The sequence below is a fragment of the Agelaius phoeniceus genome, chromosome 10 (genome assembly GCF_051311805.1).
Source record: "Agelaius phoeniceus isolate bAgePho1 chromosome 10, bAgePho1.hap1, whole genome shotgun sequence".
NCBI lineage: Eukaryota > Metazoa > Chordata > Aves > Passeriformes > Icteridae > Agelaius > Agelaius phoeniceus.
The window spans coordinates 22,499,894-22,517,556 of NC_135274.1; the positions used below are offsets into that span (position 1 = coordinate 22,499,894).

At 41.6% G+C, this 17,663-nt stretch overlaps 1 protein-coding gene across 1 annotated transcript in view; it reads right to left on the reverse strand.

Annotated features, from left to right (window-relative positions):
- FNDC3B (fibronectin type III domain containing 3B) overlaps window positions 1–17,663 on the reverse strand; it is a 186,403-nt gene that overhangs the window by 7,338 nt on the left and 161,402 nt on the right. Inside the window, exons 23-25 of the mRNA XM_054639573.2 lie at window positions 16,170–16,382; window positions 6,204–6,370; window positions 3,287–3,414 (exon numbers count right to left, since the gene is read on the reverse strand). Coding sequence (XP_054495548.2) covers window positions 3,287–3,414; window positions 6,204–6,370; window positions 16,170–16,382 — 508 coding nt within the window. The remainder of the gene's footprint in view (window positions 1–3,286; window positions 3,415–6,203; window positions 6,371–16,169; window positions 16,383–17,663) is intronic.

Consider the following 17,663-nt stretch of genomic DNA (forward strand, 5'->3'; position numbering starts at 1 on the left):
CCCTCCTTTCCAAACAATAACACTGACACCCATAGTTGCCCTATAAGAAAAACACTGGAAAGTGCAAGCTAACCCCACCTGGCTGCTGCACCCTGATGCAATGGCCAATGTCTTTAACAGTTAATAAAAGCCTATTCTGTATACTGATAAAAAGATAGAATCAGGGAATGGTTTGGGTTATAAATCTAAATGCCAACAGGTCCTGTGCAATTCTGTCATATTCTGACACACAACCAGCACAAGTGCCTTTGACTTATTGAAAATAGAGAAGGAAAACAACTCTTTGGCTGACTAAGCTTTACAGAAATTATCAGGTCACTAAAGCGTTTCAGATATTCTGTGTGCGTCTACACAATCTAATCCAAATAAAACCCCAATAATTAAAGTGAGAGCTTGGTGAGGCTAACTGGGCTCTCCCAGGCACCCACCTCTCAGTGCAAACCTGAGAACTGCTAGGGGATTTTCACAACCCCATGTATCCTACCAATACTGTTTCTTCTTTTGGAAAGCATTTGGAGACAGTTTTTTTCTCAGAAGTGACGTGGCAGAAGCTGATGAAACACTGCTGCCTCCAAAGTCTTGGAAATTTCAAAGGTAGAACATTTTGCTTCAGCAGCAAACAATTTAAGGATAAAGAAGCTTTAAAAAGTTCAGTTCTCACTTCCCATTGTCAGCTCTTAAGAGGATTTGGCTCCTGGGTGTTTCCATCCTCAGAGCTGCTCAACTGGGAAACCAAACCTTAGGCTGCTGGGCATTCCAGCTGTTATCCCAAACTGCAGCTCCTGCTCCAGCCCACTCCCCTAAATCCACATTAAAGCTATGCAAACACAGAGACAATTTAATACACTTTGGAGATAAATTCTGACTGAGCGAGCTATGCTGGACAGAAGTGCAAGAAATAGAAAAACAAATCCAGGCCACTGATTCCTGGAATCTCCTGTGGCTTACATCCTGATTCATAAACAAGGAAGATTTGATTTCCTAAAAAGAACTGTCCCATGGCATTGCTTTTTAAAAATTATCTGTAAAGATAAAGCACACAAATACACAAAAAGGAACACACTCTGTGAGAAACAAGGAAGGGAGTAGTTAGCATTTTTTCAAATACACTCTCCAGGGAGCTAAGATGTTCTCTGTTTAGCTCCAGCAAATCCAGTTCTTCAGGCAATTCTCAGCAGAGAAATATTTACAAAATATTCTCCCAGAGGAGGGCAGGGATGGCTATACTCCCAGTCTGGAAAAAAGAGGTTTTGAGTACTTTCGTATCACCTCTGCCAGATCAAATGGTGGAAAATCAGCAGCTTTTGGGCTGTGGAGTGCAGGGCAGGGAGACAGCTCAGGTGTGACAGTCTGGAGAGAAAGGGCAGGTTTACCCAAAAGCATATTGGTGGCTGATGTTGCATTCCATGAATAGCCTGAAAATCTAGAAAATCTAGGCTATTCCATGAATAGCCTGAAAATCACACACCAATGTATTTCATTGGTGCCACCCTTCAAAACAATTTGCAAAATGTTTCTAGTATGATATATCCCTTTAGATACATATGCAAAATATATTTGTCACTTGCAGGGAACAAAATATATTTAAAAATAAATTTAGGACTTGCACTTCAAAGGTAATTAACATATCACTAACACTAATGAACTTATCGGTGCCAGTACTTTGCAGTTAAATAATAACAGGTGATCACAGGCACATCAAAGCAGAGGTGAAATGTATTAGCCAGAAAGTCACTGAAAGGTGTTTCTGTATTTTATCTTCTGTGCACATTACAGGAGCCCTGAGCAGGCAGCCACTGCAGCTCATGGACACCCAGTGCTGAGACACCACCCACAGTCCTGATGGAGGAAAAACATCGTGATGGGAAAAGGTGAAACAGGGGAAGTCTCCCTCTGTCCCATGGCTGGTTATCAGCCAGCAAAGTCCCAGTCTCACCTGGAGCATCCCAGCCAGGAACCTCCTCCAGGGAGTTACTGGTGACAACTCACACAAAAACCCCTCCTCAGGCTGTGCCTCATGAAAAACGAAGACCTTCAACATAAGAAGATCCTGAAGGTATTTTTTATTTCCCTCACTGCTGTTTTTTTCACACCATGAGCTCTGGACTGTGCAGATGAAGCCATCACTTATGTGCCAGGAACATGAAGCTGTGCCCAGTTCTCCCCAAGGACTCCAGAACATTTTAAACCCTGGGGCTACGTTCACTGAAGCTGTACCTGGAGGTGACACACCAAAGCCTCTCTGTACATCAGGGAACAGCAAAAGGGTTCCACTTTTGCACTTGCCACTGGCATTATGAGGCCACCACTACACAGTACACAGGGGTTTCATTACCAGCACCAGAAATGTTTCCTGACAAAAATAATCATTATGTTTCTAAATCTTTATCGCCCCCCATGAGTTGTCCTGCATGTTCTGTGTTGGTTTTGATAATTCATTAGTTCACAGCAGCACTCAAAAACAGCCTGAAGAGGAACAAAGACACAGTTGCAAAGAAAGCACTAACTTATACATATTTTTAAGGGTTTAATTAGCACAGCATAAGAGTCTCATTAGCATAGTATATCTCATTTCCCTAATTTGGATTTATTTGAAACCTGCATGACAACGAAAGGAAGCACAGGAAAAAGGGAGCACACAGATGAAGTGCACTGCAAATCACACAGCCAGAGGTGTGATAGATGAAATAAAAGATCTAACTGTGAATGAGCTGTTCTGTTTCAGGGGCTCTGGGGATGTATCCACTTGTGATGTCTAATCCAGACAGACAAAGGAAAGAAGGATCAGCTGTACTTCACTGCCTTTATTTCCACAGTGACAGAAAGGATACACAGCAGTTACACGTGCATCAAAACCTCAGACAGGAGTGAGACAGATGAACAAACCACTTAACGTGTCCTGATGGACAGTCTTGGAACTGGCTTGGAAAGAGTCATCTTCTGACTTCATCTCATCTCCAGATAATGGTTAAGAGCAGCCAGCTCAGAAGCAAGCATGGGTGGACAGAATTGTAACTTTTTAAAGGTTAGTACAGTTAAAAATAGTGATTAACCACAGAAAGAACACAAATCACTCCAATAAAATAATGATGTTCTATATACTCCCTTAGGGGAGAAAACAGCCCATTACAGCTCTTAATTTTGACTCAGCCTTTACCAAAGTGCACCTGACACATCACCATAGGGTGTAATTCAATACAGTACAAAGAAGCAGCACAGTGGATTTTCAAAACCATTTCCATTATGCCATCAATTTAACAATATTAAATCCAGACCATTTCCCTACCTGCTTGTATTCAGATTCTCTTCCAACCAGTACCTGCAGAACATAACCAACAGGATCTCCCTTCATGGGTGGGACCATTTCCCAGGTAACTTCACAGGAGTTTCCTCCCAGCTGTGTCACTCGAGGGGCTACAATAAAAGGAAATGTGTTAATGTTTAATAGAAAGACTGCATCAAAATCTTATTTTACGAGCACTGTAATATATTCCAGAACATTTTAAAAAGGCTAGAGCACCTCTTATCAGTCAGCTCTGTGAGCTGCTCCAAAGGAGGAGTGGATTTGGAGAAAACTTTCAAAACTTAATTGCAGTGCTGTGCACTGATCTTTTCAAAGCAGAAGCCAATGAACAAATTACACAGGCATTCATAAAAGCAGCAATTCTGTGAAGTTCTGAGCAAACACCTGTGCCAGTGGAGATGCCTGTGCATCCCTCCCATGCTACATGCCACTGAAAGAGAGGAAAAATATCAAATATTTCATTCAGGAAAAACAGAAGAAGGAACGTGAGAAGAGAAGCTAAAGAATCTTCTATATTAGAGATGAAGTCCAGCCTGGGAAGCAAAAGGACAAGCATAACTTTCAAGACTTGGACTTGAATATAAATCTGAGCCTGACACCCACTTGATCAGAGCTGCTATTTCTAGCCAGACTTAAGACTAGTGCTCTCACTAGAACTCCAGAGAAATTCAATTTGTCGGCTGGTACAAGGCTGCTGTCCCTGGCAGAGGCTCTCTCAGCAGCTGAGAGCCAAGGGATGCTGTGCCTTGACCCAGGGCAAGCTCACAGCTCAGTCTAGCAGAGCACAGACAGGGGCAGCACATTTTTATGTACAGCAAAGCATCTGCCACTGGAAGAAGGCACAAAGAAAACTGCAACAGCATCCAGGGTTCACCAACCTCTTGATCAGGCAGAGGCAGCAAGCACAATACCAAAAAAAAGAAAAGAATAAAACTGGGAGAAACAAGTGCTGAGCACTTGTATCAGGTGGGTAACATGTGCACGTGCAAGGACATGAGCTTGTTAAAGGCAATCCAGATCCCCAGCCCCACAAAAACAGACAACAGGAGGGTCTACCAAAGAAACAAATGCTGCTGCATACATTACACAAATTTTAGACTGATCTGTTGCTTCCCAAGAGGAACACTTGAATCGTGAAGGCCCAAATGTAATCAATATCCATTTACTTCTCTCTGCACATCTGCTAGTGTTGAGAGACTGATAATAAACGCCTTTATCTTAGCTGACAACAATCTCAATTATTTTTCCTTCTCCTTTCATCTCTCACTTCAATACATGAAGATTTTTGTCTGACACTTACAAAACACTGCCATTAACAGCAAAGCTATTCTAGGGTTGGCATCACTAAGAGAGTAATTAGGAGACCTTATAGGAGAACACACACTTTCTTCTGCTAGATAAAAAGCCAAATTAAGTTTATCACATAAATTCCTTTGTATTTCTCTGAGCACAGAAGGGAACCAACACTGTCATTTGGCATCAGACCAGTCCTCCCCATGGCATCACCTCCCCTCAGCAGTGCTCACCAGCACAGCTTTGTCATGCCCTTTTCTCTGTCACAGCCAGGGCTCTGTCAGGTACCCGAGGTCCCAGCCCGCACACGACCTGGTATTTGCACCATTGATTCTCAGCTTGAAACTCAGCCCAGGGGATGAGTCACAATTAACAGGAACTCAACAGGCAGACTGGGAGTTCAAAACAAACACCTAGGTGAGGTGAACTGAATAAAATGGATTTATAGCCAACAAAATGCAAGTGTGACTACAGTGGCATCCTGGGTCATGCCACATGAGCTCCCTTCCCTTGGCTGGGCAGCACATCTCACACCTGTGTGAAGGTGTGCATCAGGATAAACCACCCCTGCCTAAGTATCCTCACCCTCAATCACACAGGGGTTTTTTGCTGGAGAGTGTTTTCTCCCTGGGGGTGACTGACTTAGCAGGGAAAGGCACCCCCAGCAGTGTTCTCCCCTCTCTAAACATTTGCCTACAAAAGGTGTCAAAATCACCAAAGCTGGATTTTAAATACAGAGAAACAAACAAAACCTCCCTGACAAACTGACAGCTGTCGTTTCTCTCAGAAAATCACAGGGCTTGACAGGGAAGCCTTCAGCACCCAGGAGAAAAGGTGCATTTGATTCCAGCTCAGCTGATCTGACAACCCATAGAGCAAACCCACTGCCCTTGTAACAGGCCAAAGAAGGACTAATTAGGCCTAGAACAAAAGGCCTAATTACATGAAGTTTTATAATGAAAGATCTTTCACTGTGGGTTTTACTTTTCCTCTTTCCTTCCTTCCTTCCTTCCTCCTCCTCCTCAGGAGCATAATTACTTAGGACAAAATTTACACACAGTAAAAGACATTTCATTATAAAACTTCATTTAATTAAGCCTTTAGTCCTCCTAGTGGAACACATGCTGAGTTCTAGGCCTAATGCTCTATATGTGAAATATCATAATTAATTTTATACATTAAAGGAAAAATAAACCCTGAAGGTCTACACTGGACATCAAATACACAACAAAAAATTAAACTTTACTAAAGCTTAAGTTGGTAGGTACACACCCACACTACAGCTGTTAGATCCCTTGTAAAAATGCTGTGGTAATCCAGGGCAATCCCCTGGTAAACATTATTGATAGCAGAAGCATTTGAACAGTTTTTTTTATTACAACAGTGGCTGACATAACCTTTATATTGCTTGTGTGATTTTTTGGGTGGTAATTTAGCTTCCCACCATTAAGTAACTTCACAACTCAAGAGAAACCTACAGTCAGCACAAACTGGTTCTTCACCAGTGTTATTACATACTTATGGTAACCCTTCCAACCTCCCCTCATAGTTACCAATTACATAAATATTTACAAGTTACTTACACATAAAAAACCATACTACATACCTTTGATTGCAGGTGGGAGTGACTTAGTTGTGCAGAAGGTACAGATTTCTGAGAAAGGTCCCTCCCCAGCATCATTGACTGCCTGTATTCTGAACGAGTAACAGGTGGATTCTGTCAGCCTCTGTATCTTGTACGTGTGACTTGGTCCCCTATAAATTGGGATAAACCTGAAACAATAAAAATGAGAGTATGTAGTTACACTGGAGTGGCACTGATATCTCTGGCTATTGCACTTACCAGCTCCAAGTATCCACCTTGTGAAAACTGGCACCACGTGCCCTGCAGGGCTGTTAAACACACATATAAAAATGTCCCATTAATAACACACTGATGATGATGAGGAGGTCAGGGAAAGCAGAAGTTCATTGTCCCTTTTGAAACTACTATTGCCTTGCAAAATGATTGCATGAATTATCAGGAAGAACATCTGTCAGTGGGCTCCCTGCCACCATGGAATCCAAATGGATTCAGCCTGTGTTCTGCTACAATGCACCATGTGTGCTGCTGGTTTACATGCATGGTGAAAACACAATTAATATGTTGACTCTTTAATTGATTTGGATTTCATTTGCACATTAAGACACAAAGGCCATGTCTTGCAGTCATCTGTATCATCTTCCAAAACATTTCCAAAGACTAAACAAGAGCACACACAAACTTGTCCAACAATGTAATACTGAACAAAATCAATGTCATTAAAAAAAAAAAAAAAGTTGCTAAAAAGAATCTGACTTCTACTTTCTATTGCTCTGCTCAGATAAATGCTTTTCACTAACCATGTCAGCCAGCAATCTCTAGCTAAGCCCCTGACCCCCAGGAGCTGAGCACAGTGGGGATGAAGGCAAATAAAGAGGAAGCACCCAGACTGTGCATCCATCCACTCAGCCTCCACCAGGGAACATCCTCCATGCAATAGTCCTGGCCTTGGAGAACAGAAAATTTGCTGCGTAGGATCACATACTATTTTTTTATTATTTAGTACCCTAATTCAAGTATCTTAACCATTTCAGAAGGTGTTAAATCACCAGGAAGCCAAGAGATATTTTCCTTTGACCTCCCTATCCAGGTGCTAGCTTTATCCTTTGGCTTTGCACGAGATACAGAGTACAACCAATTTGAGCATTTCAAAGAAACTGGGTCTGTCATTAGCTCTCAGGGACAGAAATCAATTTGTATTAAGTTATGATTGCAATCCACATAAGTACAGAGATTAAGAACCATCTGTAATAAAAGGAAATATTCAGCTAATTCAAATTGCTGGAAATGTACTCTGAGGACTAATGTGACTTACTACTGAGTTTTAGTGAGACACACACCTTGATAGGAAACTAAAGATCTGTGCCCACACGTTTTTAAGAGGAGAATTTAAAGCCAATTTCCAAAGAATTGTTTTCCTAACCTTATGCTTACCCAGTTTAAGAACTCCCTGCTATCCCACATTTCTGAGGCTCACGTAAGCAGTCACAGCACATTTCAAAAGATGGACACAAATACCTGTGCTCATGGAATAAAGTTTGAGATTCGCTGGGTGATGAGCAAAGAACACATACTCAGGACAGCATTCAGACTCAAGAGACAAGACACTCTCCCTCTGCACTTCTTGCAGCTCAATCAGTGCAAAAACCACTGCCCTACTCACAGGAGTGCAGAGATTTGGCTCTGACCCTGGTCCAAGGGCAACTGAGAGCAAAAAAGATCCAATGCCTATTTTAGACTAATGATCTCTTTGCAATCATTTGTGGAGTTAGGTGAGCAAGGGAGGATAAATGTATCTTCCCAGCTAACAGACAAGCACACCCTCACCCCAGGCTGGGCCTAAGGTACATTTACACATTTACAGTCATTCATATGACCAATACCAATGACTCAAATGACATTTGCTCCTTTTGGATATGACTAAGGTCACTAACACTTCCTAACACTGAGGAACTGATCTGGAAAAACATTTCAGCTCCTTCTGTCATTTGGGAACTGGACTAATACTCCCAGTTCAGTTAATACCAATACTCCCATCCAGTTCCCATCTCCACTCATTTCTACTTCTCTGTCTCAAAAAACATCTGCCAGGAAAGCAAGAACTGTTACAGACAAGTTTGCACCATAGGACTGCAATGGAAGCACATTTAAAACTTCTGAGGTTTGACCATCTCTGAAGAAAGAGGGCTTCCAATTTTCCAAGAAGAAACACTGATGGCTAAGCCAAATTCAGTTGCTGTTGGGCTTTATTGTGACACTAATGCTTTGTAATTGTGTTTGAAGATGCAGATCATGATCTAAGGCATGTAATGAAGGTGAAGGACTAACTTCAAAATGCTTGTGATTTTTTGATAAGGTAATATTTTCCTCATGTGTAAAGCAGGCATTTCATAATCCTCCAGGATTATTTCTGTTATTTATAAAAATATTGTAGTTAATTGATGTAGGTGGCTCTAGATATGGAGCAGTCTTTTTTCACTCTCCTGGACTTTCTTCTGGAGGACCACAATGAACTCAGAGTTGAGTCCACCAGTGCAACTGCACATTGCTACTGTGAGGCAGCATATGTTAAAATTGTCTTAACTAAGGTAAAATGCTCCTATTATTGCAATTTCATTTTTAAAATCTAAACCTACTTTAAAAAGCACATTTGAACATGAGCTCTATGTACCTCTGCCTTCTTGGCAAGCCTGTTATTGCTCACTGTGCTTCATCCAGGCCTCATTCCTACATTGCCTCAAGAACAAGTCAGCTCTGAGTCCTTGTTTGCAAAGACTTAATCTCTTATGCATTGAAATGTTGACTTAATCTGTGTATGGAAACCTTCCCTGTGCTCTATCTCCCTCTCACCTTCTTCAAAACAAGACATTTTCAAATCTCAGTTGAATTCAAAAGACAATAGGTTACATATCTCAACAGGCACCCTGCCTTTGAAAACATTCAGCCTCTCTGGTTACTGGCATTCTCAACACAGCTGAATTTTTTTCTTTTAAATTTGCACATTCCACAATTAAACCTGATTTATTCCAATTTTCCAGGCTGTAGTGTTGCCTCTCCTCTCCACTAAATTAACAGCAGAGACCAAAAATAAAGCAGCTTTCTCCAGGGATGGGGGCACTCCCCAGAGGTTACATTTCTCCCTCATCTCACAGAGTGATCCCAATTCTCCCTTCCCAGACATTCTCACTTTATTATTCATTTACCTGCACACAGCAGAGGAGAGAGAACATCGTGTCCTACAGCAATTGTTAGGGAGACACCACTGCTGTTACTTTTTCATCAATACCCTTTTATTCCCAGTGAAGATCTTCTTGGAAGTATTTTGCATCTCACAGCTATTTTGTTTCCTCCACTTCAGTCACTTCCAGTCAAGCAGAAGAATATCAATGTACTTGCTCTACCTCTGCTCATTAATTCCCAGCACATTTTGAGCAGCAGGTTCCCTTTCAAACTCTTGGGTTTTGTTGATATTTTGGTAACCTGTTGGTTCTTGCAAGAATTTAATTTGCAAGAAATTCTACTGTACAGCACTAAGTAAGATGGCAATCTTGGGGGAAGGCACAAAGGCTGAAAGAGCCTTGAATGATTTTGTTATTGCCTCTCAAAACATGTGGTCAGATGTCAGGATTTTGGCTGGGAAAAAAGTCATTAACAGAGCATCATTAATACACAGTCCAACCTGGTGACCTAAGGCTTCACAGCAGCACACAAAGGCAACTGCCTAATTAGAAACCAAATGACAAGAATTTCACAAACCAACAGCTCTTTTAATATTATTAATGCTACATATCACATTATCTACACATTTACTGCCCCCACCTACTTTCTTAGACTGTTCCTCTAATTTGGTTGCAGAACATTATCAGACACTCACTGATTTATGTGATTTTCTTTCTCCACCAGCAGCTCCCTGTACTGCGGGTGGCAACAAAGAAAGCAAAGCTTCAAACCAAAACCACCTAATTCAGAGATGCAGAAGTATAATCAACACAATTTTTTTTCCATTTCTGCTGTATTTTAAAACATTCTGCTCAAAGGGAAAAGTTTCCCATCTGCAGCATCTCCTATCCCCACCTCCATCACTGTTCCTACAACCAGTTCCAGGGTGACCCAACCTTTTCAGCTTTAGGGCACTTTTCCAAGCCATTCTTTGAGATCTCCTTTTGCAGGCAGGTGCTGAGGGAAATTAAAACAAGAGTTCTCCAAAAGAGCTTTGTGCTCCCACAACCTCTCCCAACTCTGGCTTCCTGTCCTAAAATGAGGTGTGGACCAAACAGGTGGGATGCACTGGCCCCTTTGACCTGAAGATCTGTTTTCTGGAAGATTCCTTTTGTAAAGTTTTATTTATATTACATATCATATATTTTAATTGTATTATAATGTATGCTCACCACTACTGATTTGACTTTTGATGCTTTTAATAATAGTAGTAACATCAGGGCCCAGTGAAGGAAACAGTTCCTTCCTTATACTTTGAAAAGCAAAACTAAGTGAAGAACAGATAAAGGCAGGAAGAGAAGTGATAACAGATGGGAAGAGTTTGGTTTTCTTCCCTGAGTTATCTAGCACATCTGCAGGCTAGACAAAGGGTACTTGCTGCCAAAAATCAATTTTTAGCCTGTTTCTACTAGATTATCTTTCATCTGCTGCTGAATTTGAGTTTGTAACCCATATTCACAACAGACAGTCACTTGTCAGACGTCCGGAATTATTGAGAGTTGAAGTATTTCAGCCTACAGAAGCTCCTCCACAACAAGAAAAATTGATTTTTTTTTTTGCAAGAAGCATCTGGGCACATTCAGCAGGAATGGAAGACAGAGCAGCCAAGTGCCTGACTGAAGATTCCTGTGTGCAGCCACATCTGGGGGGCAAGGAACAGGCAGGGAGGGCAATACTGAGCACAGCTTAAATGGGAATGAACAGCACTTGAATGGAAGATGTGAGAGAAATCAGGGAGAGCACCCAAGGGCCTCTTGAAATTACACAGTCAGGAAGAACTGCTGAGGCAGCTACAACATCTTGTCAATAACCAACAATAATAAATAAGAGTGAACTTAAAGCTAAAACCAAAAGAGAACAGAGTTCAGAGCAGCAAGCCAATATTCTTACAGCCCTACATGTGTTTATCTTCCCTGTGCAGCATTAGAGCCCCTCTCCCAGAGTTTTAACAGACTTTATGGGCCCTCAAATGATGCTCAGTGAGCACATGGTGTCCAGGCTGCTGCTGTGACAGCCCCAGGAACCTGGGCAGAGCTGGAGAAGGGAGCCAAGCTCAGCCTCTGCTTCATCAACATCAGCAAAGTGAAGCTGGAACCTAAAAATGTGCCCTTGGAAAACTGGCCAATGTGATCCTGCTGCACTAAGCTGAGCCTCCTTTACACTTTAGAGATTAAATAGGAGAGTCATTACTCTAATCAAGGTGTTATTTTTCTTATAAGGTTGTTACAGATGTGCAGAAAATGGTTTTTATTACAGTGACAATCTTGGGTCTAGATGCTGTTCTTATTTATGATCTGCTGTCTGAAATATTCAGTTACCCATCAAGTCTGAAGTACCTGCAGATGTGCACAGATCAAAATGAATGAGAAAATTTTATTTCTTACCAAAGCAGGGATTTTTTGAATATACTTAGGGAGCAGCATCTTATTCTGTGTCTTGCCAGCTTCCTCACAGCTGGAGCACCTCATCTCACTCATTTAATGTGTTTTTTTGAGGCTTCACTTTGTTCCAAATAATGACACACATACAGTTAACTCACACCTACTACAACTGCTGGTTTACTCCTGCTTCCAGGAAGAAAGATGAAATGCATTAAAAGTTACTCTCTCACACTTGGGAACAGTTCTCCCTCTTCTTTCTCATTTGCAAAGCCCCAGGTATCTGATCAGAATGCTGCTAATATAAATATCACTATTTCTAATAGCAATACTCACCTACACAGTGCAGCAATATGAACAGAGGTTAGCTTGAAAACTTTCCTGAACATTAACTTTCTATCTAGCCAGGCTTGCAGTGCAAACTGTAGCATGCCATCTGTCTTGGTGCTCATGCCTAATTTCCTTTTATCACTGTTTTACCCAATATGAAAATGATTTTTTTCCTGGAGCTTTTTGCAAGGATACTTAAACTTATCTGATTTTGTATTTTAATAGAATTTCACAAGCCAGTAGGACTGATACATAGCAGTAATTGCTGTTAAAATGGGTGTAAATTGTCTTGATCAAATCAGGAGTGTAAACAATTTTTTAATTAGACTGCTTGAAACTTGCAGGAACCAGGGGATGATTATGCAAAAGTCATCAGGCAAGGGCAGCACATTCAGCAACTCATCCCTCTGTGTTTCTATTCTACCTTCAAGTTAAGGCAGAGCAAACACCCAGGTTGAGGCTCATATATTCAACCACTCCCTGCTACCACCAACTGAAGGCAACAGAAGTGTGGGACAATTGTCAATGATCCTTACATTATGTTTTTAAAGAATATGTTGAGGATGTTTCTTGGTCAGTCTTACCAGTGGCCCTCCCTTAAAATGTAATTACATGTGTCTATATTGATTGTGATTCTCTACACACACAAAAATCACACAATTTACCTCAGCTGCAACGTACAGTCATCTAAAATGAACACAAGCAACTGATAAATGACCCACTCTTAATTTACTTGCTAATTCTCCCTTTCAGACTGGATATTGTGAGCATTTTAAGACACTAAGAGGTGCAATTAGTTGTGGGAACAACTAAAGATTAATTACAGTACAGCAGGAAGAAAATAAAAAACATTAATTAAGTTCACTTGTTCCACAGAGGAAAAAAAATCCATAGTATTCTGGAAAGTAGTGCAATTTGATTAACATAAATTTCTTGACATTACCACAATTAGAAAATGAAGTCACAACTGATAGTTTATTTAAGAAAGAAAAGAATTTCATAGTCCTCCTTACATAAAGGTCACTTACTCTCAACTAACGTTTCTATGTACTGAGCTTTCCAGAAACAGATTTTTCTTCATTTCCACTCAGTGCTACCCATAATTGAAAGGACAAGTGATGCTAATTTCATCTTCCTAAATGTCACACCCCGAAGAGCTAATGGGAGCTAACGCAGGTACATCTCTGCTGTGCACACCTCCTCAAGCCCTTACACTAATCAGTGCCACAAGATTTCCAAGTATTTTGCTTCACAGGTCTTGCAATCAATGAAACATTTGGTCTCCAACAACTGGCCTGTTACACCTCATTATAGAAAAGAAAAGTTGAAAACACTCCTTAATGACCAGGACACACTGGAGAGCACTGGCTGTCATTACATAAAACCAGAGCTGAGTCTTTACCAAAAGGCCATTAAAGCTATTGGGTCAGGATGGGACTTGCTGATTATTTCCTTTTCTTAAAAGAACTCGCTCATCTTTATATTTCTGCTTGTGAAAATGCTTCAACAGCATTTTAAAGGTAACTTCCATTTTAAACCAAAGAAGGGACAATCATAGTACTGAACTGAGGGATTTCAATATAAAGCTGTTTTCAGTAATTTCAGATGTTTCAGGGAATACAGTAACAATGTTCTCTGAAAGACCAGGGATATGACAGAGGTCATTCTCAGTTATCCATGTTTTAAACCACAACCTCCTTCCCTGAATCAAGTACTATCTCTTCTCCCAACAGAGGGGACACCATGGCACATTCCTACAACTCTTTCAAACCATAAAATACTCCAAAACATCATTCCAGATCATTTATTCTGTGTCATTTTTTCACCAGAGAGGCTGGTCAGTCCCAGGCCTGTCAGTGATTCAGAGGCATTTGGACAACACCCTTAACAACACCCTTTAACTTGGCCAGCACTGAGCTGGCTAGGCACTCACACTGCATGACTGCAGGTCCCTTCCAGCTAAAATATCCCATTTAATTGCTCCCTCACATGTGCACAGTTTACTGTGCAATTGGAGAGGCCAGTGATGCTCAGAGAGTTGTATTCCAGTATTTTCCACAAGCACACAGAGGGGTGAGCCACCCCTCAGTCCCAGCAGGGTTTGTTTAATGGAAATGATCTCAGAGAGGACTCCTACCTCTGTGAGCACCTGCTGCCCCTACCAGCTCCTGCATGGTCCTTCCCTTCCCTGCCCAGCAGGGATGACAGCTCTCCTGGATGTACAGAACTGCACCTTGCAGGGGCATCTCTCGCTGTGATCAAGGCACACAATGGAAAGCAAAAAGACACTGCCAGACAGGGAACAAATGCACAGATCGTATGGCCAGGACCTGCCAGCTCCAGCTGCTCTCAAACACAACAGTGCACCCATGCCACTCCTCTGCCATGCCCATGGCCCAGCCCTGGCTCATTTCAGGAATTATCTGGGCTAATTGCTCCAAACCCAACCACCAAAGGGAGCCTTTTCATGGAATGGCTCAGTTCAGGCAGGAGGAGACAGCACAATGTAGAGGAGCAGCTTCTCTGCATCTCTGGGAGATCATGTGGACTCTAAGTCAAATTCACAGCTAAGAAGATCCAGCAGAGTATCAAGTCCAAATGGCTCCCAATTAAAAGCTCATAAGAGACCATTTGCAGTGGGAAAAGCTTGTGGGAAAGCAAAGGATCATGCTAGAGCTGTGTGCCAAAGCAAGGGAGAAAAAACCCTCCCTGGCCTGCTGCGAGGTAACATTTTATTCTTACAAGGCAACTTCCTATTTTCCCAGGTATAAAGACAGGTTAAAAACAATTTACAGCTCTTCACCACCCTACCTGCAGTGCTACATGAAAGCAAAGCAAAGCAGCCTGGCTGGATGTGTCTTTAGAGCTGACTGAATCCCAGGGTGCTGCAGGTGATGGGCTCCTGCCAAGCATCACTGCACTCTGAGGGAGCTGTTTGCAGCAGTCAGACTTTCAAATGGGTATTTATATTCATTGGACACCTCTCAGGATTAATGCAGTGTACCCTCTCTGCATCAGTACAGTGGAGATACTGGGAGGTATTAAGGCATTATTCATGGTGGGTTTATTACTTAAAATTAGAGCTTTTGGGCCAGATCTTCAGCTGGCATAAACTCAGCACAGCTCCATTTAAATTAAAGGAATTGTGCTAATTTACCTCAAATTATGATCTGTGCTGAAGGTCTCTAAGGATTTTCTACTCGATAAGTCCCTTATTTTAACTAATTGAAGTAGCTGAGAGTGTTTCTTAGTAAATTATGAACCATCTATGATATTTATTCATTGAAGAGCTCAGACTGTTAGGCATAACTTGCATATTGTCTTTCTTTCCTTCCCTTTTTTAACTGAATATATCTCATCACAACTTTGGATCTACATCAGCAAATTTTCCCATACAAAGCTCACATGGGAAGATAAGTTTTTGCTTAGTACAGACTCTTTAATTTAAACACAGTTATTTGTTTCTTGCACACCTTATTTCAAAATTATTGTGGAGCTACCAAGCTTGTATTTTCTAATGCTGTAAAACATTACAGCTATAAAATCAAGACCACCAGCTTGCCCAAAAAACATTGTTCTGCTCAGTTTTACCTTACCTAGACATCTAATTTGTAACCCTTGGCTTTATGAATACACACAGCAAGCTGGGTGTATCTTTACAGTAGTAAAGCAGTATCTTTATTTCATATATCCCAACAGGTAAAGCACTGTGGCCATGAAACTTGATTTTAAATTTACTGGCAGAGAGGCAAGCATTTTGCTGAAATGTCACCAGCACAGGATTGATTTCTGTTAGACCTGCCAGTGTTAGGTTAATGGTTGGACTCAACAATTTAGAGGTTTTTTTCCAACCTTAATGATTCCATGATTCTTTATCACTCACAGCTTTACTGCATAACTTGCTCAGACTACAGGCACAGAATGCCTATTAAAGCAGTATTTTGTACATACTGGTAGGCACAAAGCAATCAGGAAAACAGAATTTTTTTTTTCACTCACAACTGCGTTATGATGAACCAGAATTCTTTTTCATTAGCACAAGGAAAAGTTTCATCTCTCTTACCTTTTATTTCTGTCCTCTATCTGCAAGATGTAGACCATGTCATCAGCAGAGTGGAGCTTGGAGCTGCTGTCTCCCCACTTCAGCTTCAGGCTCTGAGGCCCTGCTGCAGCACACTCCAGCCGTGGAGGTAAGGGTGGCAATGGCCTGGTTTTTGCTTTAATAAAGTGGCTAAAAGGTCCAGCTCCAATTTCATTGACAGCCTGGATCCTGATCCTAAAATGAACAGCAAGAAGATGAATGTGAAATGAAGTGCTTTCATGAGGTTCTTGATATGAACACATCCCAAGGGGCAAGAGAACCTTCTGGGGCTGCCTGCTCCATCCCTGCCCACCCAGCTCCCAGGGCTGTTTGTGGCACACTGGAAGGCTCTGCCAGCACAACAAGGATCACCCTGTTTAGACTGTAAGAGGTGCAGTGAAATGTCAGAAATGCAGAGGCAGAGGGGAAGGTTTGGGTCTCAGGACCTGGTGACAGCTCCTTCAGCCACAGGGACAAGGGGCAGCAGCACAGGACAAGCACAGCCTGGAAAACGTGAAGTGCTCAACCGTGAGTAAATAAAATGCAAAAGTGTGTTCTGGTTGTCTAACAGAGATCATGGACTAATTTAGGTGAAATCATTCAGGGAAAGCACTGGTGTCACTGCCATGAAACCCATCCCCATGCTGGCAAACACCCTGAAGCCCAGAGCAGTGCTCTCTCAGTCTCACAAAGCACACTATTTAAGCACAGGAAACTCTGCTGGGAGGAACTAATGAAGGAGGTTAAATCCACAAACCTCCTACACTCTGCCAGAAAGTGCAGAAATGTTAACTGCCACTGAAACATTCATTAGACCAAATAAATGCTGGACCCAAGTCACTCTCACCAGATGCACAAAGGCCCTTGAGCTATTGGAGGACATCAAGAAGAAAAGCAGAGCACTTGCCTGGTCACAGCAGCTTGCATTTGGAAATGTTCTTAAGACTGAGCCAGTCTCCTAAATTCTATTTCTTTGAGATAACAACTCCTGCTTTCTGCTTTGTTAATTTTCTCTCACCTGTCTGCACCTTAGTCTAACACAGAGAAGAGTGAGGAGGAGTAGCAGTCTCTGACTATGGTAACATCAACAGCACCATACCAAAAGTGGAAATTTGTATTTCCAAACAGTTTTGAGGACTTTCTAAATAGAAATATTGGTACAGATGAGCCTGAAAGGTTTCAAAAGTTTGGTAATCAAAGACTAAATATGAAAGATCAGGATGGAGAAAACTAATTAAGTTTAAGATAGTTCAGCCTAGTTTAGTTAGCTGGAGAGATGCCATTTACTTTGGAAATCCTGTGCACAGCAGCCTTGTATTTTCTCATGGGTAAAGACTCTTTACAAGAACTGTCTTTGCCTGGCAAAGCTACTTATTTTGACTGAAGGACAAAGTGATGCAAGTTCACACAGACAACATATGAAAAATTACTTTGATTTTAACAGCAATTTTTCAGCTCTACCATCAGGAAAAAAGT